Raw genomic sequence first — 20,097 nt, 5'->3', positions numbered from 1 at the left:
CTGTACTTCACATGCAGAAACCAATCTGCACTTGCCATCTGTGGCTGTGCAGTAACGTCGACTGAGTGGTAAGCATCCTACAGGAGAAGCAACACCACAAGGATTTGCTGTGATTTATTACTCCATGGGAGGACACTGGCAAGTACAACATACATTATCCATCCCGAATTACCCTCGAAGAGGTGCTGAGCTGTTTTATTCCATTGTTGTGGTTCTGTTCGCCGAGCTGGGAATTTGTGTTGCAGACGTTTCATGTGCTGACTAGGTGACACCCCCAGTGCTTGGGAGCCTCCTGTGAAGTGCTTTTGTGATGTTTCCTCTGGCATTTATAGTGGTTTGAATCTGCACAGGTAGATTCGCTTCACAGGAGGCTCCCAAGCACTGAGGGCGTCATCTAGACAGGGGACGAAAAGTCTGCAACACAAATTCCCAGCTCGGCGAACAGAACCACAACAACGAGCACCCGAGCTACAAATCTTCTCACAAACTTTGTTTTATTCCATGTAATCTCTTCCATAACTGTATGAAACAGCTTCAAGCATCATTGCGACTCAGTGTTTAGCACGGCTGCCTCACAGCACCAGCAACACAGATTCAACTCCAGCCTCGGGCGATTGTGTGCAGTTTGCACATTCTCCCCATGTCACAGTGGGTTTCCTCAAGTGTCCAAAGATGTTCAGGTTAGGGTGGATTGACCCTGAGGAAATTGGTCCAGGGGTGCGCAGACTAGGTGGGTTAACCCCCACTCATGGAGAAATGGAGAGTTACAGGGATAGGGGTACAAGGGGGGGGGGGGGGGGGGATGCTCTTTGGAGGGTCAACGTGGACTCTATGGGCTGAATGGCCTGTTTCCACGCAGTAGGTATTCTATGGTTGAACGGATGGCTCACCCGACCACGTTAGGAGGACAGGGAGGTGTCAACGCCCAACGGTGAAAGCCAGACTTGGGTAAAGACGGCAGACTTCCTTCCCTGAAAAGATACTGGCGTGCCGAATGGGCTCTCAATGACAATTGTGTGGATTAATCGTATTTAAATTCCAAGCAGCTACACGGGCAGGATTCAAACCAATACTCGAAGAGCGTTTATTGCAACCTCCGAGTACCTCAGCAAGAACCCTGCCAATACCAGGGTTCACTTCATTTGACATATCCCCGAATGCGAAACTAGAAATGGAATCTCCTCTAGCCCCAGTGTACCACCAGTCTAATTATCAAAGGGCTGCACTTTGGCTATCCTGCATGCTCAAGGGTGGTAGAAAAGGCGGGAAAGTGGATGTGAACAGCGCTGGATCAGCCCTGATCTTACTGAATGGTGGAGGCGGCGTATGGAGCTGGGAATTGGGCCCCACACCGTCTTTAATGGTCTTATGGCTGAAGATGATTAGATTAGATTAGATTACTTACAGTGTGGAAACAGGCCCTTCGGCCCAACAAGTCCACACCGCCCCGCCGAAGCGCAACCCACCCATACCCCTACATCTACCCCTTACCTACACTAGGGGCAATTTAGCATGGCCAATTCACCTGACCTGCACATCTTTGGACTGTGGGAGGAAACTGGAGCACCCGGAGGAAACCCACACAGACACGGGGAGAATGTGCAAACTCCACACAGTCAGTCGCCTGAGGTGGGAATTGAACCCAGGTCTCTGGCGCTGTGAGGCAGCAGTGCTAACCACTGCCCCAGCCGTTTCGAATGCTGCCAGACCTGCTGGAGTTTTTTTTTCCAGCAATTCGTGATTTTTTTTCCTCTGATTTACAGCATCGGCAGCTCATTCAGTTTTTTTTTTAAATTGAGGAGAGTGGGCAAGCAGCAAAAAAAATCAAAACACGCGTCATTCATTCCATCTCCAACCACCAGTTTATTTTCACTTTGTCACCACAAAATTATTCATTGAACGCTCCCGTAATTTTACTCTATCGTGGCTGCGAACAGCAGATAGGACAGAAAGGCGCTGACAAAGGGAGGGGAGGAAAACGACCGGTGAAGCTTGGTGGTCTCTGGAGGGAGAAAGAGAGAGGGAGAGACAGAGAGAGAATTTGTATCCAATAAAAATATACAATGATCCTATTCAAAAAATGTTTAATACACTATTGTTTGGTCACAGCCAAAGGGAGGAATACAAAAGCTGGGCTTGAGTGAAGTGCAGATAAAAGATGCCCCAGGTAAGCACCTGAATCCCATTCACCTCCAGTACCCGACGGAGGGGAAGGGACTCTGAGCTTTTTGAGGGAAGCAGTATTCAGCCACCAGTCCACAAGACTCCAAATCCATTAAGCTGTAAAAATCAGTCGAACAGTTACTGTCACATATCCTTGATTGTGTACAACTGCTGGCTTCTGACTGTCAATGTGAAACACCAACGGGACAAAACAACAAGAAAGAAAGAAATGTTTGCCCTGAATGAGGTTGGGGGTGGGGGGGGGGGGGGGAAGGGAAAAGAGGTGAGGGACCCATACCTGGGAATCAGTTTCACTCTGCCTGACTCCAGCTAGCTATGTACTGAGCAACACTGACACTCCCTTCCCCAAAATGCCCTGGTCTTCCCAGACAGGGAATCTACAAAGTTACTAAGCAATTTATTAACAACAACAACAAAAAAGGGAGGGATTTGGTGGGCAGTGAGGGAGTCTGCAACAACAATCCAGGGAACAGACTGGCGGTATTTGGAGGGGGGGGGGGGGGGGGGGAAGCTACCTTTGAAACTAAAAGAAACCACATTGGCAAAAACACAATGGCGGTTATTAAATCATTTCGCATTTGGAATTCATTAACAGAATGCACAGCCTGGTGCCCACGAAAGGGGAGGTGAGAGGGTGCGAGGGGAGGGCATGCGAAAGACAGCGCACACGCTTGAAAGAATCCCCATAAACCAGAAATTACAGAAGCACAGACTCCCGAAGCCAGACCCGAAACAGGTTGCGTTTCCAAAAAAACACGACGCATTTCCAAGAGGGACATAAATAGCCAACTGCGCACACACGCAGCCTCTGAAAGCAGCCGGGCGGACTGCCTCCTGCAAATCTTATTACCAAGCCTTTTAAAGAAAAAATGTCAACTGCATTTCACTGTGTAAGCAGCGTGTTGGTTGACACTGGGTACTGAGCTGAGTCACCGTGTCTCACAGACGTGGGAGGTGGAGGGGGGGGAGGAGGAGGAGGAGGAGAGAATGACTGCATATCAGTTTGAAAGAAAAAGAGTTCTGCAGAGCTGTGATTTAGTTCCAAGTGATCAACGGTGAAAAAAAAATCTTCTCTCAGAGGAAAGATATCATTTTTGGAAAAAAAAAGTGCCCAGAGAGAGAAGGGCTTCAATTTAAAAAAAAATAAACTGGTCCGAACCAGAGGGAGGTCTGCTGGGGTCAACAAGTGCTGCAGGTTCCAGCAAACCCATCTTTGTGTTTCTTCACCAATCAGGTTCCAACAACCTGTAAAAAGAATAATACACATCAGCGATCAATGAGTGACTGAACAATGGGCACGGTCACAAAAGAATTTTTGTTTTAAAAAGCCGTGTAAATGAGTTTGTTCCACTGTAATCTCTTTTCCTTCTCAGTTGTCCAGGTTAGATGGGAAACGTACAGAGCAGTGTGACTGATGGGGGGACCGATTTCAGACTCCTCACTCTGGGGCAAGCTGTAGTTCATCCCTTCAGGAGTGGGAATTACCACGTAACATCAGCACAGACCCACACCCTGCCTTATAAGAGACCCTTCAGAGAACGGGTTTACATTGAAAGCCCAGTTCTTGCAAATACTTCTCTCTCTCTCTCTCGCCCCTCCGAGAAACTGCCTAATCTGCTTAACGACTCCAGCATTTTCTCACTTTCTACAGTAGCACTCGAGTATTTTGCTTTTGTGTTGGAAACAGGGCCTTACAATCAGCAGCAAAGGTCTGAAAGCATCTGACACAAAGAGCAACCCATAGTGCAAGTGCTCGGCCAGCCTGACAGCACGTCGACAGGGCAAGAAGGAGTGGGCAGAAAAGAGAGGGGGAGAGAGTACACCCAAAGGGCGAGCAAATAGGGAGACACACACAGGTAATGGGGAGAGAGAGATGGGGAGAGAGAGATGGGGGAGGGGGGTGAAGAGAGAGAGAGATGGGGGAGGGGGGTGAAGAGAGAGAGATGGGGGAAGGGGGGTTGAAGAGAGAGAGCGAGAGCGGGAGGGCGAGCGAGAGGTAGAGAGAGGGAGGGCGGGCGAGAGGTAGAGAGAGAGGGCGAGAGAGAGAGAGAGAGAGAGAGAGGTGTGTGCGAGAGAGAGAGAGAGAGGTGAGAGAGAGAGATGAGGGAGAACAAGTCAAGTACAGTGTGACTTGTTGGAGTTTTGATTTCAGATTTCTAACATCTAATATTTGCTGGGGTTGTGTTGTATTCCAGTCAGTATGGGGCTTTGCTTCCTAATACAAGGTAGATACTGTATATCTTTATTGACCTTCACAGTTCTAAACACAGTATGTTTTCCTTAAATAACAGTGTCATGGCATTCACCTTCCCTCCTACATTCCCACTGATTTCCTCACCATCATCATTTGAGGTAACCATGGTGATCTGATCTGCCCTGGAAAAAGCCTGGTCACCAATCTGTTCTCAAAAATCCATCAGGCACCCAACAATGATAGTAACAGGATGGAAGTGGGTTCACTGTGTCAAGGGAGTGAAATGGATTATGTACAAATGCAAACCACACAGTTAGCCAGAGTGTTCGGGAGCTTGGCTCACCTGTTAAGGCCACTAGCCCAATCCTCACAATTCGTCGTGCTCTGTACCTTCCCCGTTCACCTCCTCGTGGCAAAGGGCTGGTGTCGAAAACTCCATCAGGTATTCACAGCGACTGGGCTCTGAAGTGGACAGCACAACTGTCTCTTTGCCGCAGGACAGCTTAACCTGTCAGCAATGGAAACAAATCACAGGGATCGGCTCCCAGAGAAAGGGTAAGTGGTGCACAGCGGCGGGAGCCATTTCCCAAGCATTCGTTCGGTCACTCCCCGTTGGGAGCCAATGGGGCTGAGTGGCAGCACACACTCACCTCTGGGGCCAAAGGTCACGAACAGGGTCAAGCCCAGGCCTCGACACATCAAAGTGGATCATACTTCAATCGATTACTGAACGAGTCATGCAGCGCCACGGCTAATTTGCACACAGCAAGACATCACAAATACCAGCGAGTGATTGAGGGGGAAATGTCAGCCGTGGACTTTGTTACACTTCATCCAGGTCCATCAAAAACAGAGCACAGAAACTGGCCATTTGGCCCATCAGATCCTCACTGGTTTGTATGCCACACAAACTGCCAACCTCCTTTGTGCAAATCCATCGAGATGCCCTTCTATGCATTTTGTCCCTCATGTGCTTATCCAACTTTCCCCTAAATACACCTGTATCATTTGCTTCAGCTATTTTTTGTGGTGCACTGGGTAGTGCCAGAGGTGCCTGAGCCTGTAGCGTCACTCAAACCCAACGTTAGCCAAAAGGGAGGAAGTCCAGAATATGGAAAACCATATTGAGGAGGGACCTGCAAATCCTTCCAACACGCTCCAATGGTCAGGTGCAAGAGGCAGGAGAGACGGCAGAACGTTGACACACCCACCATTACTATTGCTCCAGAATACAAGATGGGAAAGCTGCATGTTGCCAGAGTAACCCAGACTTAGTGATATACAGCACACCTCAACATGAGAAGCAGGAACATTAGCAACGTTTAAAGCGTATCTTGATCGACACATGAATAGGGGGCAAACGGAGGGATAGAAACCCCATATGGGTACTTAGTGGTGGGTCTGAATAAGGACTAGGAATCAGTGTAGGCTTGGTGGCCTGTCCCTGTGCTGTGCTGTACTCTATGTGCCTTACTGTATCATGTTTGATTCAATATCCTTTACAGTATCCAAGCAGAATCTCATTAAGTTCCATCAAAGCAGCACCTTAATCAACGTCTATACCTTTTCATACTCTACTGAGGGCATAGGGTGCATGTACTCCAATCCTTCCAACTCAGAGACAAGTTCTCCTGACTGACCCGTAATGACACCTGACTGACTAGCAACAGAGGTACAGCATCTCGTGCACAGACTATCCCCCCTCGTTACAGAGACAAACTATCCCCCCCCCTCCCCGGTCATGAACCCAGGTACACTCACCAGAGTGGTCCTGCTTGGCCCCTGCCAACAGCCAGTACCATGCTCATACTTCATCGCACTGAACTTGTTGCTCTCCGGTCCAGCCCACGAGCCCCACACTCTGCGTGCACAAACAAAGAAACGTTACAATTTATTCCGAAAGTGCAATGCGTTTGGTGCAAATCATATCCTCACCCCACTTTGAGCCGACAGCTCTCTGCACCCACTGGAGAAAAATAACATTGAAAAGAAAGCACTGGAAGGATGAGACAGAAAGGAGGATGGGAGAACACAAGGGGTGCACAGGTGCTTCCCAGATCTGGTGAAGGCTCTCAATGCGATTCGTTAAATAAAGCAAAGGATGATAATGGAGCTGCGGGGAGAGAGAGAGAGAGAGAGAGAGAGAGAGAGAGAGAGAGAGAGAGAGAGAGAGAGAGGTGGGCATGACAATTCGTTGTTGATTACTTTAGGAAGGAGCCAGAAGAGACCTGATGGATCGAATGGCCTCTTGCTGCAAGGTAAGTCTCCACTGATGCATTGTATTATTATTATTATTATTAATTTTCCTCCTTCCAGATTTCAGCAGCTGTTCTTTAGTTCCATTAAAGGGGATGGGTCACAATAGGTGGCAGAGCTTTTGTCTCTGTATTAATCTTGGACATTTGAGACGATTCCAGCCTATTTCTGGTGCTTCTGTCTCCCTCTTTGATTTTAAAGATAGCATTTAAGATGACAGCTACATCACTAGCACATTAAGTGCACTATACTAGGCATTCCCTCCTGTAGCAATCCCAGTTTATCTTCAGCATTGATTTCATCACGTGGTTCATGTCAAGACGCTGTTCTCAAAATATCCAAAAGATTCTCTTTGTAAACAGATCAAGAGATAATAAATTCCATTATGGGTTTTGGAAATCATCCTACACAAGTCAACAGAGGCAGGAATAAATCATTCAGCTTTAATGATGCTACAACTCAAAATGATTATGAGAGAAAGTTACTAAATATTTAACACAACCTTCAAAGTAATTTTGAGATACCCTGGACAGTTAAATGTCAGGGCATATTTATTTTATTAAATACAACTGAGTACTCACAAAAGGAAATGTTTAGCCCGACAAAAACACAGAGGGTTCACTTTAACCGTACCTCACCAAAAATAACGTTGAAAATAAAACATTGGAAAGGCACAGAAGATGGAGTGGAAGCAGAAAAGAGGATGGAGGGACTTGAGGTACTTCATAGTTCAAGAACAGCTTCGTCCCTGCCATTATTAGACCGATAAATGGACACACTAACTTTGAATAATGTGATCTTGCTTTTGTACCTCGTGTGCTGTCAAAGCAGCCTATGATCTATATCTCCTCGTTTGCTATGACCTGCCTGCACTGCTCGCAAGTCAAAGCTCTGTGCGATACACTTGACTACAATAAGCCAAATCAAATATACCCCCGTGCCCGCCAAACTGTGCTCTTTCAAGGTCAAAATTGAAGCACTTTCTTTTCAGACACCTTAGTGGCATATGTTACTGCATATCCTCAGAATGGCATACCCAGCTATGCACACAGATTTGCACAGCAGCTACAAGTTACACTTCCGTAACTCATGAAGGTTCCTCCCACAGCGCACTCTATATCAGTGACCTCTACAGTAAGGAAAGACAAGGGCAAAGGCATGGGGAGACCAGCAACCCCCCCATCCTGACTTGCAAATATATTGCCATTCCTTCACTGCCGCTGGGTCAAAGTCCTGCAAACCCCCTCCAGCAGCACCACAGGTCTCCCTCCACTCCAATGACTCTAGCAGTTCAAGATGGCGGCTCACCTCCAGCTTCTCCAGGGAAATTGGGGATCAATAATAAATGCTGGTCGAGCCAGTGACACGAATGGATTTAGAAGAATCGCACAAGTTGAAGTGAATTCAGTTTTCAGTCCCTCCCTGGTCCCCACTCGGACGGGCGAGTTTCCAGACGCACTACAGCCAGTCCAGTGTGTCTGAGCGCCATGGGGTTTCCATTCAGGGAGCACTCTGCACTGCCAAGTCTTTGTCACAGCTCTCTCTTTCTCTTGCCATTTGCTGCCGTCAAGTACACTTGTGCCTGCTCCACTGTCACCCACTTTAGCTGTTCACCTTCACGCCTATGCCAGCTAATTGCTCCGGCCTTCAGCTGATCACAGACCATGCCCCTACAATAGGCTTTATCCAACCTTTACACATGGGGCTGAGATTTGGGGAGGAATATTTTAAATTTTTCTGTCAGTTAGGGATTAGGATCAGGTTGTGGGATGCACCCTCACTCACCAGTGAGCAGAAAACATGGGAGAGGAATGATAAGCAAATCCGTTCAAAATTGTCCAGTAAGACTGAGCTGTACTTTGAACGTTGGTCTGACCAGATGGGAGGATCCTTTTGGCTGAATGGATGAATTGAATTTATGGTCACGTGTACCGAGGCACAGTGAAAAGCTTTGTCTTGCGAGCAATACAGCCAGATCACAGAGTTAAGTAGCATAGACAAGTAAATAGTAGGTAAACAGCAGCAAAAACAGAAACACAGGTACAGGCCTTTGGAGGAACACACATGTCCCCATTGTTAGGTGGCCTGTTATATAAGCCTGCCTTACATTGTTCCTTTTTCCCTCTTCACCAACTAGCCTCAATCTGTATTGTTTCAAAGTTGCTCATCTCGAACTCTGAAGAATACCATCAACCTGAAACATTAACGCCGCTCCACATTCCACAGTGTGAACCTATGTTCAAGCCTTTTCAGATAGTTTTCTTTACACAGGAAGGGGGCGGCACGGTGACTCAGTCATAAGCACTGCTCCCTCACAGGGACCCTCGGGTGACTGTCTGTGTGGAGTTTGCACGTTCTCCCAGTGTCTGCTCGGGTTTCCTCTTGGTGCTCTGTTTTCCTCCCACAGTCCAAAGCGGTGTAGATCGGCCGTGGGGTAATGCACGGTTACAGGGATTGGGCAGAAGGGTGGGTCTGGGTGGGATGCTCTTCGGAGAGGTTGTGCGAACTTGATGGGCCGAATGGCTTGCTTCCACACTCTAGGGATTCTTTAATATGTAGTGAATATAAGGATGAGGCATCACAGGGCAGATTTTACGTTACACGATTACTACACAGCTCAGGTTGTGTAACTCCATCACAGGCTCCCAACTCTGTTCATACAATCTGGCTTGAACCACTCTGCTCTGTTGGCATTCAGGTATCCAGGCCGGTTACAGACGGGCTGCCTTCATTGAGCGTGGCACATTCATTGTTGTTTTGTTTGGCGTGCCAATGTTCACTGCCATAACACAACAGAGCTGCTTTTCCTCCTCACTTTGGACACCAGTGCAGTCAAGTCAGTCAACGATGCCCGAGCAAAAGCTCATTCAGAGAAACCAACCTTCAAAAGTTTGCTCACATTAACCCAAACTATTTCCCACAATTTGAAGTGAAGAGGTGGAAACAGCATGCATGATAAATTAATCTTGAAAATAAAACAGGACATTCAGCCCATAAATCCACAATTATCTTACCCAAGACTGGTTTCTGAACCTCCGTGCTTTGGTTTTTGCGCCACTTTACTGAAGGGGCAGAGCTTGTAGACATACCTGCAAGGAACAGAGCATCATTGTTAAAATCCTGAACAGTTCCTACCCTGGAAGTGTGCACATATACCACCATTGTCCACCTCACCATCCCTCCCCTCAAAACTACGGGCAATCCAATCCTTATATTTGTCGTTAGAGGTTTGTCCCGAATCAATTTTCCAGGGCTTGAGGTTTGGAGAGGACTGTTCTGAAGTGTGATGAGTGGATAAATGCAAATTGGACAAATTCCAATTTAAAACACAAGATCCACTAGTAGCTTAAAATGCATGCAAATGATTGGGAAATACAGACGTAAAACTCGTAACTCCCAGGCTCCAATCTGCAAACCCATGGAAAGCATAAAAGCTAAAACTTGAACGACCAAGGCAAGTCTACCCTTACAGTTTCCTTTAGACAATTTGTGTACTTTAACAGTAGGTCGGGAGAAAGTGAGGACTGCAGATGCTGAAGATCAGAGTTGAAAAAAGTGTGGCGCTGGAAAAAGCACAGCCAGTCAGGCAGGGCATCAGAGGAGCAGGAGAGTCGACGTTTCAGGCACAAGACCTTCATCAGGAATTCCTTCATCATGAAGGACCTAGGCCCGAAACATCGGCTCTCCTGCTCCTCAGGTGCTGCCTGACCGGCTGTGCTTTTCCAGCGCCACACTTTGACTATAACAGTAGGTTTTGCGGTGTGTGTGTGTGTGTGTGTGTGTGTGTGTGCCAGCCAGAACAAGAGAATGGGCGCGAGACACTAATTGTTTCGCGGAGTGTGCATGGGGAAGGGGTGGGGGTGTACATGTGTACACGTACGTACGCAGATTATGGAAGGTGGTGAGAGAACTCGGAAAGAGAGGGTTTAACAGTGCCGTTTGACAGGCATTGTTATACTTAAGAATTTTCAGCATGAAGCTCTGGCTCAATCTGATCTAAATGGGCACTGCAGAAGAAACATCATTGAAGGGGAGTCTGCTGCAAGGCAACAAACAAATATCTATCCCCAAACACCTGCTGCAAAAGCAGCAAGGACATATATTTAGCAAGTATTTTTATTTACAAAAGACTTTCCAAAGCGAGACAGTTACTCCAAATGTCGTTTGGTTTAAACCTATTCACTCAAACACAATGGATGGCTTTTTGATTTTGCTGGGGATCCTGATTTCAGATGATCAGCTCCAGTGCACCGCCATTCCTTTTGCACTTTGTATGCTGCACAATATGGAGTGGGAAAATTAAGATCTGCATGAACAGCTGCCCGTGCTTGCTGTATTGAAACCAGCAGCCTTAACCAAAAGAGAAAGAGACTTTCTTGCAGGTCATAAACACCCCGATGTTCAGGGAGCTATCACATCTTGGATTGCAGCCAACGGATGAAGAATTGCACATCTGCTATCAGTGACTTACCCGCCATGTAAAATCACCCAGGGACTGAGCCAGGTTCAGAACCCGAGCATCTACATGGGGCTTTAGATTACAAAGTTACAAAAGAACCCAGAATCTAAATGCTGCAGAAGGGAGGTGGGTGTGATCGTGGTAATGTCATTAGACTAGTAATCCAAAGGCCAGACAAAGGGTCATGGGACAGAGGCTTGAATATCACCTGAGCAGATTGGTAAATGTTTTCATTAAAATGGGGAATTTATAAGGAACACTTCTAATAATGACCCTGTAACCAATGTCATAAAGAACCCACCTGGTTCACTACTGCCCTTTCGGGAAGGAAATCTGCTGCCCTTCAACAGTCTGGCCTACATACAACTCAAGATCCACAGCAATGGGATAAATTATGAACTACCCTCTGAAATGGGTTAGAGAACCAATCAAACAGGGGACAGGGTGGGAGAAGGTTTAATCTAGGTAGCTGTGGGAGTAGCCATTGGCACCCACATGGGCCCCAGCTATGCCTGCCTCTTCGTCAGATATGTGGAACAGTCCATCTTCCGCAGCTACACTGGCACCACCCCCCACCTTTTCCTCCGCTACATCAATGATTGTACTGGCGCTACCTCGTGCTCCCACGAGGAGGTTGAACATCTGCTCCCAGGAGGACCAATTCCAATACCGAACAACCCAGATGGCCTCCTTCTTCAAAGAAAGCAATATCCCCTCAGATGTGGTTGACAAAATCAAGGGTTTGGGTGGGCAAACAGGAAAGTTAAGGTCACACCAGATCAGCCTGGCAGGGGAGACTCAAGGAGTCAAATGGTCTACTCCTGTCCATCTTAGTTAGTAAGTTGGGGTGATTTATGATGTTAAATTTGATGTTGCTGGAGACAAGCATGCCTAATAAAAGGTAAAAGAAGATAGATCCCATATTTCATAAACAGCTATTTTAATTTGCATCTGATGCCAGGCCACCAAAATAATATAGTTTCTCCCCATCCTGAAGAGATCTGCATCCTTAGGTTAACAATCTATGTATCTCATCATCACGTTGACTGGGAACGCATAAGCAGCACACCATAAAAGGACTGCAAAATAAGAAAGATTACTCACTCATTTGTTGTCATTTCATAGCACTGGTTAAACATATATGCAAATTCTCCATCAGGTCCAAAGTCAATGGTAAGCTCCTTCTCCAGGCTCCTACAAAACAGCAGCAGCAAAACTGTGAATCAGGTGTTGTATTTTCTGAGCATTTTAAAAATAAGTTGATTGCTTTGCCACAGGAATTATCGCAGTGCGCTAAAATCACCAGGACCATTGGATTCAAATTCCCTATCCTGCTGCAGAGAGAGGCACCAAATCAAAGCGGCACGGTAGCTCAGTGGTTAGCACTGCTGCCTCACAGCACCAGGGGACCCAGGTTCGATTCCAGCCTCGGGCAGCTGTCCTTGTGGAGCTTGTACATTCTCCCACTGTCTGCATGGATATCCAGGTGCTCCAGTTTCCTCCCACAGTGCAAAAATGTGCAGGTCAGGTGAATTGGCCATGCTAAATTACCCCATAGTGTTAGGTGCATTAGTCAGAGGGAAACGGGTCTGGATGGGTCACTTTTCGGAGGGTCAGTGTGGACTGGTTGGGCCGAAAGGTCTGTTTCCATGCTGCAGGTAATCTAATCTAATCAAATAAAATTAAAATTAAAGCATTAGGTTAAACAAAAAGTCAAATGATCAGATAAAAGTGACAACCTGAGTATAATGCTGCAAAACACTCATTCTGTCATATCATACTATCGCCATGAATGGATAAATCACAGCAGTTAACAGAGATGACTGATACCTCAGCAAAGTCTCTTTAAAATTCTGACTAGTTGCCCTTACAGTGGAACTATGAGACTGCACAGAATACCATCTTTGCTGCTACAGTCAGCTTCTTAGCTGCCTCAGTATTTTTTTTTACCCCCCAAAAAAGTCCACTTGCATACAATACAGGATATTTTTAAACATAATGCAAATTAACTGTAGGAGGCCACGTGATTGGCCTGATTACTGAACATTCCTACCTATTGTTGATAAGCTTACATCCGACTTGTTTATCAAGAATCTAACTGTGCCCTAAAAATATCCGAGGACCCCACTTCCAAAACTCTCAACTCCTCATCTGTCTTAAATAGTGTGCCTTATTTTTAAACAGTGACCCCTAGGAGGAAACATCGTTTCCTCATTCACCTTGTCAAGGCAGCTCAATGTCTTGTGTTTCATTCCTGTCACCTTTTATTCTTTTAAGCTCCAGCAGATACCAGCTCAACCTGTCAACCTTACTTCGTAAGGCACCCTGCCATTCCAGACTAACAGTTTCTAACACATTTACACCCGCTCTTAAATAAGATGACCAGTACTGTAACAATATTTCAGATGAAGCTTCACCATCGCTCTGTATAAATGAAGCATAACCTTTTGCATTCAATTCTGCTTACAACAACCTGTACCATTCTATTAGCTTTCCTAATTCTCATCTGGGCTCTCCAAACATATTCCAGCACAAGATGTCTCAATCAGTAATAATCCACGATTACGTATTGGGTAGATTTGAATTTTGCCCCTGTGCTGTGTTCAGGATCCAGCCTTTTCACTTAATCGTTCACTGCTGGCTCAGATAGAATCGATTGCCCAGAGGACAGTTAAGCATCAACCACATTACCAAGGATCCAGAACCTCATGCAGACCAGATCATGCAAGGACGGCAGATTTCCTTTGTTACAGACCAGACCAAATCCCCTCAAAAATATATCAAGGAGACAGCCTGGGCCCGCACATTTTGTTATGTTAAAAGACATGTAATTGGATTGGTCCACCACAAAGGCATGAAGCAAAACATACTTTATTCTTATAGCACAGGAAGAAGAATTGGCATAACTTTACCTCTATTGAAATACTTAATGAAATAAGTATTATGAAACTACTAATTATTAACTGTTCCAATATAACAGCATCCCATAAACACCCACTTGGCAAAGGCAATTCAGCAAAACAGATTTTCCTCATGCATTATCTTCCTTCCAGTCCAGGAGAAAGGAACAGTCTAGGAAAGAACTCAAGCTTTTGCTACATTGGAGGTGGGGGGGGGCGGGAAGAGAGAGAGAGAGAGAGAGAGAGAGAGAGACAGACAGACAGACAGAGAGACAGAGAGACAGACAGAGAGAGCTGTAACTATCAGCTTCAAAAAAATATTAAAGTAGACTAAAACCCTGAGTCTGTGTAAGCCTGAGTCCACTGACTCATGCTTCCTTTGTCTAACTGAAGACACTGAGGGAACTCGAAGCTGTTTACCAACTGCTCCTGAAGCAGACATTTCAGTACTGCTGTGGCAACACAACTCTGTGACAAACAGCACAGAACACATCACTCTGAAAGGAACAGCACCATTCCATTTCCTAAAGGACATTAGGAAACCAGGTAGGTTTAGTGGTCATTGTTAGGCTGGCTTTTAATTCCAGATTTTTAGTGAATTCAAATCTCACCATCTATCATCAGCACTGCCTGGGGCTTTGGGTTATTAGTCTAACAACATCATTACATCAGCACCTCTCCCCAGCAATGGTGAAACCACAATTGGCCTCAGTGGCTCAGTGCAAGGAGGAGCAGAAAGTAAAATGGTCACATCTCATTCTATTCTTGTCACTTGCAAATGGTTCCTCTTCCCATTTCAGCACTGATACCTCTGGTGTCCTCTAAGGCTCTACCTTTGGGCCCCTCTTATCTACACACTGCTCATTGCCTTCACACAAGGGTCCGGCAATAACCATCCCCAGCAAGAGGGATTCTAACCATTGTCCTTTGACATTCAGTGACATTACCATTGCTGAATTCCCCTCTATCCTGACACTGAAGGAACAGCGACATATTTTGAAGTCTGAATAAATGTGTGGCTTGGAGGGGTACATGCAATAGTGGGGTTCCCTTGCATCTGCTGCCTTGGTCCTTCTAGACAGCAGTGACCGTGGATTTAGAAGGTGCTGTCAAAGGAGCCTTGAAGAGGTGTATGGACTTCCAATTCCCTACTACTAGACATTTTCCATTCAATACGAAGGAAATTTCTACGAGGTCCTGCATGGGAAAACTGAAATGTAGACTTAACAGTACTCTCAATAACTTGATGGATGCAAGACAGAGGCTAAGTGTTCTTATTTGAAATATGTGGGTCCTAAAGACTTCATGCTGACAGTCCCGGTGATACAATAACTAAAAAGTGGTGAATCAAGTTTCCTTGCACGGTAAGATCTGCAAACAAAATACTTTAAGATGATCAACTGAACCTTGGATCTGGACTCTGGCCTGATTGAGAATAAGATAGCATCAATACAAGTAATTGGCAGCAAAAGCACTGAGAGAAACATCCTATTCATGTAGCACGTGGTTAAAGGTCTGGATTGCCCTACCAGAGGGTCTGGTGGAGGGAGGTTCAATCAACACATTGAGAAGGTCATTGGAAAAGGAAGAACGTGCAGAAGACAGGTGATTGGCACTATGTGAAACTGAGAGCTGGTGCAGATACAATGGGCCAAATGGCCTCTCAACACAGTAACACACCTGTAATTCCAACATATTTACACACAAGGTCTCCAGCAAGACCTATCATTGGGAATAATTAAGGACTGTGTGAAATCTTGGAAGTTTAGAATGGTGTGGACAATTCCTGTATTGAAAAGGGTTACCGCGTGGTTTTATCAAGGAACAAGGTCAGATTATTGAGTGTTGTAATTAACTGCAGTTTACAAAAATAAAACCAACCAAGGGACAGTGAGGAAAAGGAAGAAAAGCTGTCAATTAAATAAAACAATGTGGATCATGGCCCTTAATTATTGAAAACCTAGTTTTAAACAGACAATAGGTTATGGTAACTACAGCCTAGCAACCATTTCAGATCTCCCAAAATTGCTAAAACCTCCTCTTGGTCAACCTCAATCCCATCTAATCTGGTAGCCTGTATCTCCGTATTCTCACTAACATTGGAAAAGGGCAATGTGAATACTGACAAAAGGTATTCATTAAGTGCTTCCCCCTATGTCCTCAGATTCCACACACAATTTCCCACTACTATCTTTGGTTGGCCCTAATCTTACCCTAGTCATTCTTTTATTCCTGATATACCTATAGAAGGCCTTAGAGTTTTTCTTGATCCTATCCGCCAACAACTTCTCATATCCCGTCCTGGCTCTTCTTAGCCCTCTCTTTTGATCTTTTCTGGCTAACTTATAACTCTCAAGCCCCTTAACATCCTCACATAAACCTGCTTCCTCTTGACAAGAGCTTCAACTTCTTTAGGTAAACCATGGCTCCCTCTCTCGACAACTACCTCCCTGCCTGATAAGTATACACTTCGCGAGGACCCGCAGTAGCTGTTCCTTGAATAAGCTCCACATTTCAAGTGCGTCCATCCCCTGCAGTTTCCTGCAGTTCTATTTCTGGATTAGAGCTTAAATGTTAACCAGCATCTTGTGTGTAATAAATTGACTCCAAAGTAATCAATTTAAGAAATGTAGTACAAGTCTCTTTTATTGTCTCCTGTATTGTAGCACAAAAGAAATGCAATAACCATTGTCAAGACTGAATCAACACATTTATATTAATGTTGTGATTGATGGAGCTGGCCTGTCATCATTATATTTGAAAGAAATCTTGATTAGAGATCTTTTATATGTGGATTAGGTTCACTCTCCAATTACCGGAGGGGCATTCTCCTACCATCTCCCCTGTAGCCCTGTACATTCCTCCTTTTTAGCTAACAGTCTAATTCCTTTTCGAGCATCTCAATCGAACCTGCCTCCGCCATACTCTCAGGCAGAGGATTTCACACCCTAACCTCTCACTGCGCGAATGCATGAAAACGTTTTTCTTCTCAGAAGTATCCCTTTGTTTGCCAATGACCTTTGAGATGTCTTGTCCTCAATCCTTTCACAAATGGGAACAGCTCCACCCTATCTGCTCTGTATACAAAAAAAAACCCGGAATGGATGTTTTTACAATCTGCCTCATCAACTTGTCCTGCGATGTTCAAAGGCTTCTGTTCTGTCATTACAGGTAAGTATTTCTAAATGTTGCCTGCACTGAAGTATGCCAGGTTGTGCAACGTGCAGTACCTGCTGAGTTGTCTGCATTAATCTACTTCCCAACATCAGACACAAAGCTTTCAACCCAACATGTTTCCGTCCAAAGCAAGGATGCCAAAAACAATTTTTTTTTTAAAAAAAAGAGCAAATGACAAAATAACAGGCAGTTTCCCCCACTTCAGACAAATCTCCCCCAGCAACATCTTGCCATCTGCAGTGTTGAAATGTCACAGAAACAATCCTGGGGTTTACTGTCCTCAGAAACAAGCAACTCCTTTCCCAAGATAGAACAATGACAGATCCTGGACTACCTTCTGCAATATAATTAACAGAATCATAGTAAGCTCAGGTACAAAGGTTAGAGTCGAACAGCGAATGAAATAATTAAGAGCTTAAAAATGGTGTTGCTGGAAAAGCGCAGCAGGTCAGGCAGCATCAAAGGAACAGGAGAGTCGATGTTTCGGGCATAAGCTGCCTGACCTGCTGCGCTTTTCCAGCAACACATTTTTAAGCTCTGATCTCCAGCATCTGCAGTCCTCACTTTCTCCTAATGAAATAATCAGGCCATGAATAGGTGCACCAAGTTATTTGCACATAGAAATTTGATGAGGTTGAAATGTCTCATGATTGAGAAATATAATCAAAAGGATGAGGGCCCATTAGTATAAAATATACTATCAATGTAGGGGACAGGGGAGAAGAACATTGTTCACTTGAAATACAAGGGAAGGAAGAAACCCCTCAGCAATGAGTGGATTTCAAATAAAAACACAAAACAATGGTCTATTAACATTGATGGACAGAAAGGGAGAGAAAGACAAAATCGATCTCTCACGTCAGATCAGAACTGGGAATAATTAAAAAGGTAATAGATGTTGAGGAAGTAAAACGGAGGATGGTAAACAGGTCTGTGAAAAGCTGGATTGACGGGAGAAGTTAAAAAGCAAAATATTTCATGGTGCAAGGTCAAATGCAGAGATAATGGGACAAGTGAGGAAACAAAGGATGTTTTGAGAGATGCTCCCATCAGAAAGCAACGTCAAGGAAACAAGTGAAAAGAGGAAAGATACAAAACCAGCAATGGAAAACATAACAAAGCCCGGGCAGAGGTCGCAAATTAATACTGTTAAATTTAAATCCTGAGTCCAGAAAGCTGTAAAGAGCCCAGTCGAAAGCAGAGGTGCTGCCCAAGCTCTCTCAGAGCATGCTGAATCTAGATTATTAACATTCTTTGGATACAATTGTTAATGGGCTTAGTACACTGCTATCTTTATTGTCAACTAGTGCAGCATCCATGGCTTTGCACACAGACGAGGGGAACAAGGGAAGCTTTCCACTGGCGACTCTGAATGAAGCTCTAACGGTTGTGACATTCTTAGTTGGAGTGTGCAGATAACTGTGCGCTACACAATCTTACCATGTTGCTGTGTACAGAACAGAGGATAGAGTTTTATTAGCAAAACAGAAGCTGTCTGATGCTGTGTTGACAACTCCACATCAGTAATCATGGCAGACTAATACTCGAGCATGCCTAGTGACCATAGCAGTAAATCTTCTTCAGCGCTGAATCAGTCAGCCTCAACTCAAATGTAATATAACATTTCCAGCTTACCCGCTGGTAATTAACATTTTTATTAACCAAAGCATAGGAAGAATTCAACAAAGTAGATCATACTCCTACGCTCAATCTTTGTTTTGAAACAACAGTGTAGAAATTTCTGATTTGATTTACAAATAGTGAAATTACCCTTTCATGTTAAAAAATGCATTCTGTTCAATTGGCAATAAAATGTTTCAAGATGAAACGGAGGGGAAGCTGATGCAATAGTGCAGGATTCAAATGCTGCATCCTGCTACATCCGATAATGGAAAAGCCAGCTTCTCTCCACCAGGAGGATTGGAAACAAGCAAACCCAACCACAAATAATGAACCAAGGTATACACATTGGAAACAAAGCAAACAGAAATCATAAAAAGCTTCTTATATCTGGCTAGTTCTTTCATGGGCTAGATTTTGAACGTGGCTTTGAAGGGTTATAACTGCCCCCCCCCCCCCCACCCACCCCCAGGGGATAAACTCAGCAATTCCTACATTAACATTTCAATACGACACAAGAATTTGCAGCAATTACCTCTTTAGTTAACGTCAAGCATGTCTCGCATCCAAATCTTTGATGACAGATCACACTGGAGAATTTTCGCCAGTGTTAACTACGTCAAACGTCCTCAGAGAAATAGCGGCAGAGACTCTTTAGGCTCTGCCTTAAACTTTTACCACTGAACAGCTTCTTTTCCTTCTCCATCCCACCTCCCTCCCCCCTCCAAACACCAATTAGCCCCGAAGAGAAACAGCAACTTGGCAGGATATCACCTGCTGTGATAGGAAGTCTGGCAAGCAGCTAAACAAGTCGAGCTTCTGAACTACTTCCAGCCCTGGGCCCATACAGATGTTAGTGTGGCTTCACTGCCTGAGATTTTTTTTCCTCTCACCTCAGAGGAGGCTTCAAGATTTTTTTTAGAAAATCAATCCCCCTCCCAAATGCCGGACACCTTTGCCTCGGATAACAAACCGCTGACTCTTAAACAGAAACATCTGAGGTACGTTACCCGATCGAATTCTCCACTTCCCTCAGCGATTTCTCCGCTTCGGTGAACTCATTGCGTGCTTTATCGGCAGCTAAAAACAGAACAAGATGCAGGTAAACAGACGGGTAAACCTAATTCCAAAAGGAAAAACAATAGACAACTTTTGTTGTGGCAGCATGTGTAAACATACTTGGAAAACACTGGTCAATACCCTCGCGTTTCTCCAAGTAAAGGTGACGATGCCAGTGTTTACAGAACGTGCTGTATATCAGATAATCTCAAAGTGCTTAATACAATCATTCAAGGTCTCTTACATAA

The 20,097-nt window shown here is 45.0% G+C and overlaps 1 protein-coding gene across 1 annotated transcript in view; it reads right to left on the bottom strand.

The window, feature by feature from the left end:
• Positions 1-1,839: 1,839 nt before the first annotated feature.
• The window catches only part of prkcsh (PRKCSH beta subunit of glucosidase II), a 68,919-nt gene continuing 50,661 nt past the window's right edge, over positions 1,840-20,097 (bottom strand). Inside the window, exons 12-17 of the mRNA XM_072564223.1 lie at positions 19,801-19,870; positions 12,198-12,287; positions 9,649-9,723; positions 6,140-6,239; positions 4,722-4,886; positions 1,840-3,429 (exon numbers count right to left, since the gene is read on the bottom strand). Of these exons, the coding sequence (XP_072420324.1) occupies positions 4,746-4,886; positions 6,140-6,239; positions 9,649-9,723; positions 12,198-12,287; positions 19,801-19,870 (476 nt within the window). The 3' untranslated portion in view covers positions 1,840-3,429; positions 4,722-4,745. The remainder of the gene's footprint in view (positions 3,430-4,721; positions 4,887-6,139; positions 6,240-9,648; positions 9,724-12,197; positions 12,288-19,800; positions 19,871-20,097) is intronic.

Source organism: Chiloscyllium punctatum, chromosome 46 (assembly GCF_047496795.1).
Source record: "Chiloscyllium punctatum isolate Juve2018m chromosome 46, sChiPun1.3, whole genome shotgun sequence".
Taxonomy (NCBI): Eukaryota; Metazoa; Chordata; class Chondrichthyes; order Orectolobiformes; family Hemiscylliidae; genus Chiloscyllium; species Chiloscyllium punctatum.
Note: the sequence above shows the minus strand (reverse complement) of the source record. Positions and strands in the feature narration are given on the sequence as shown.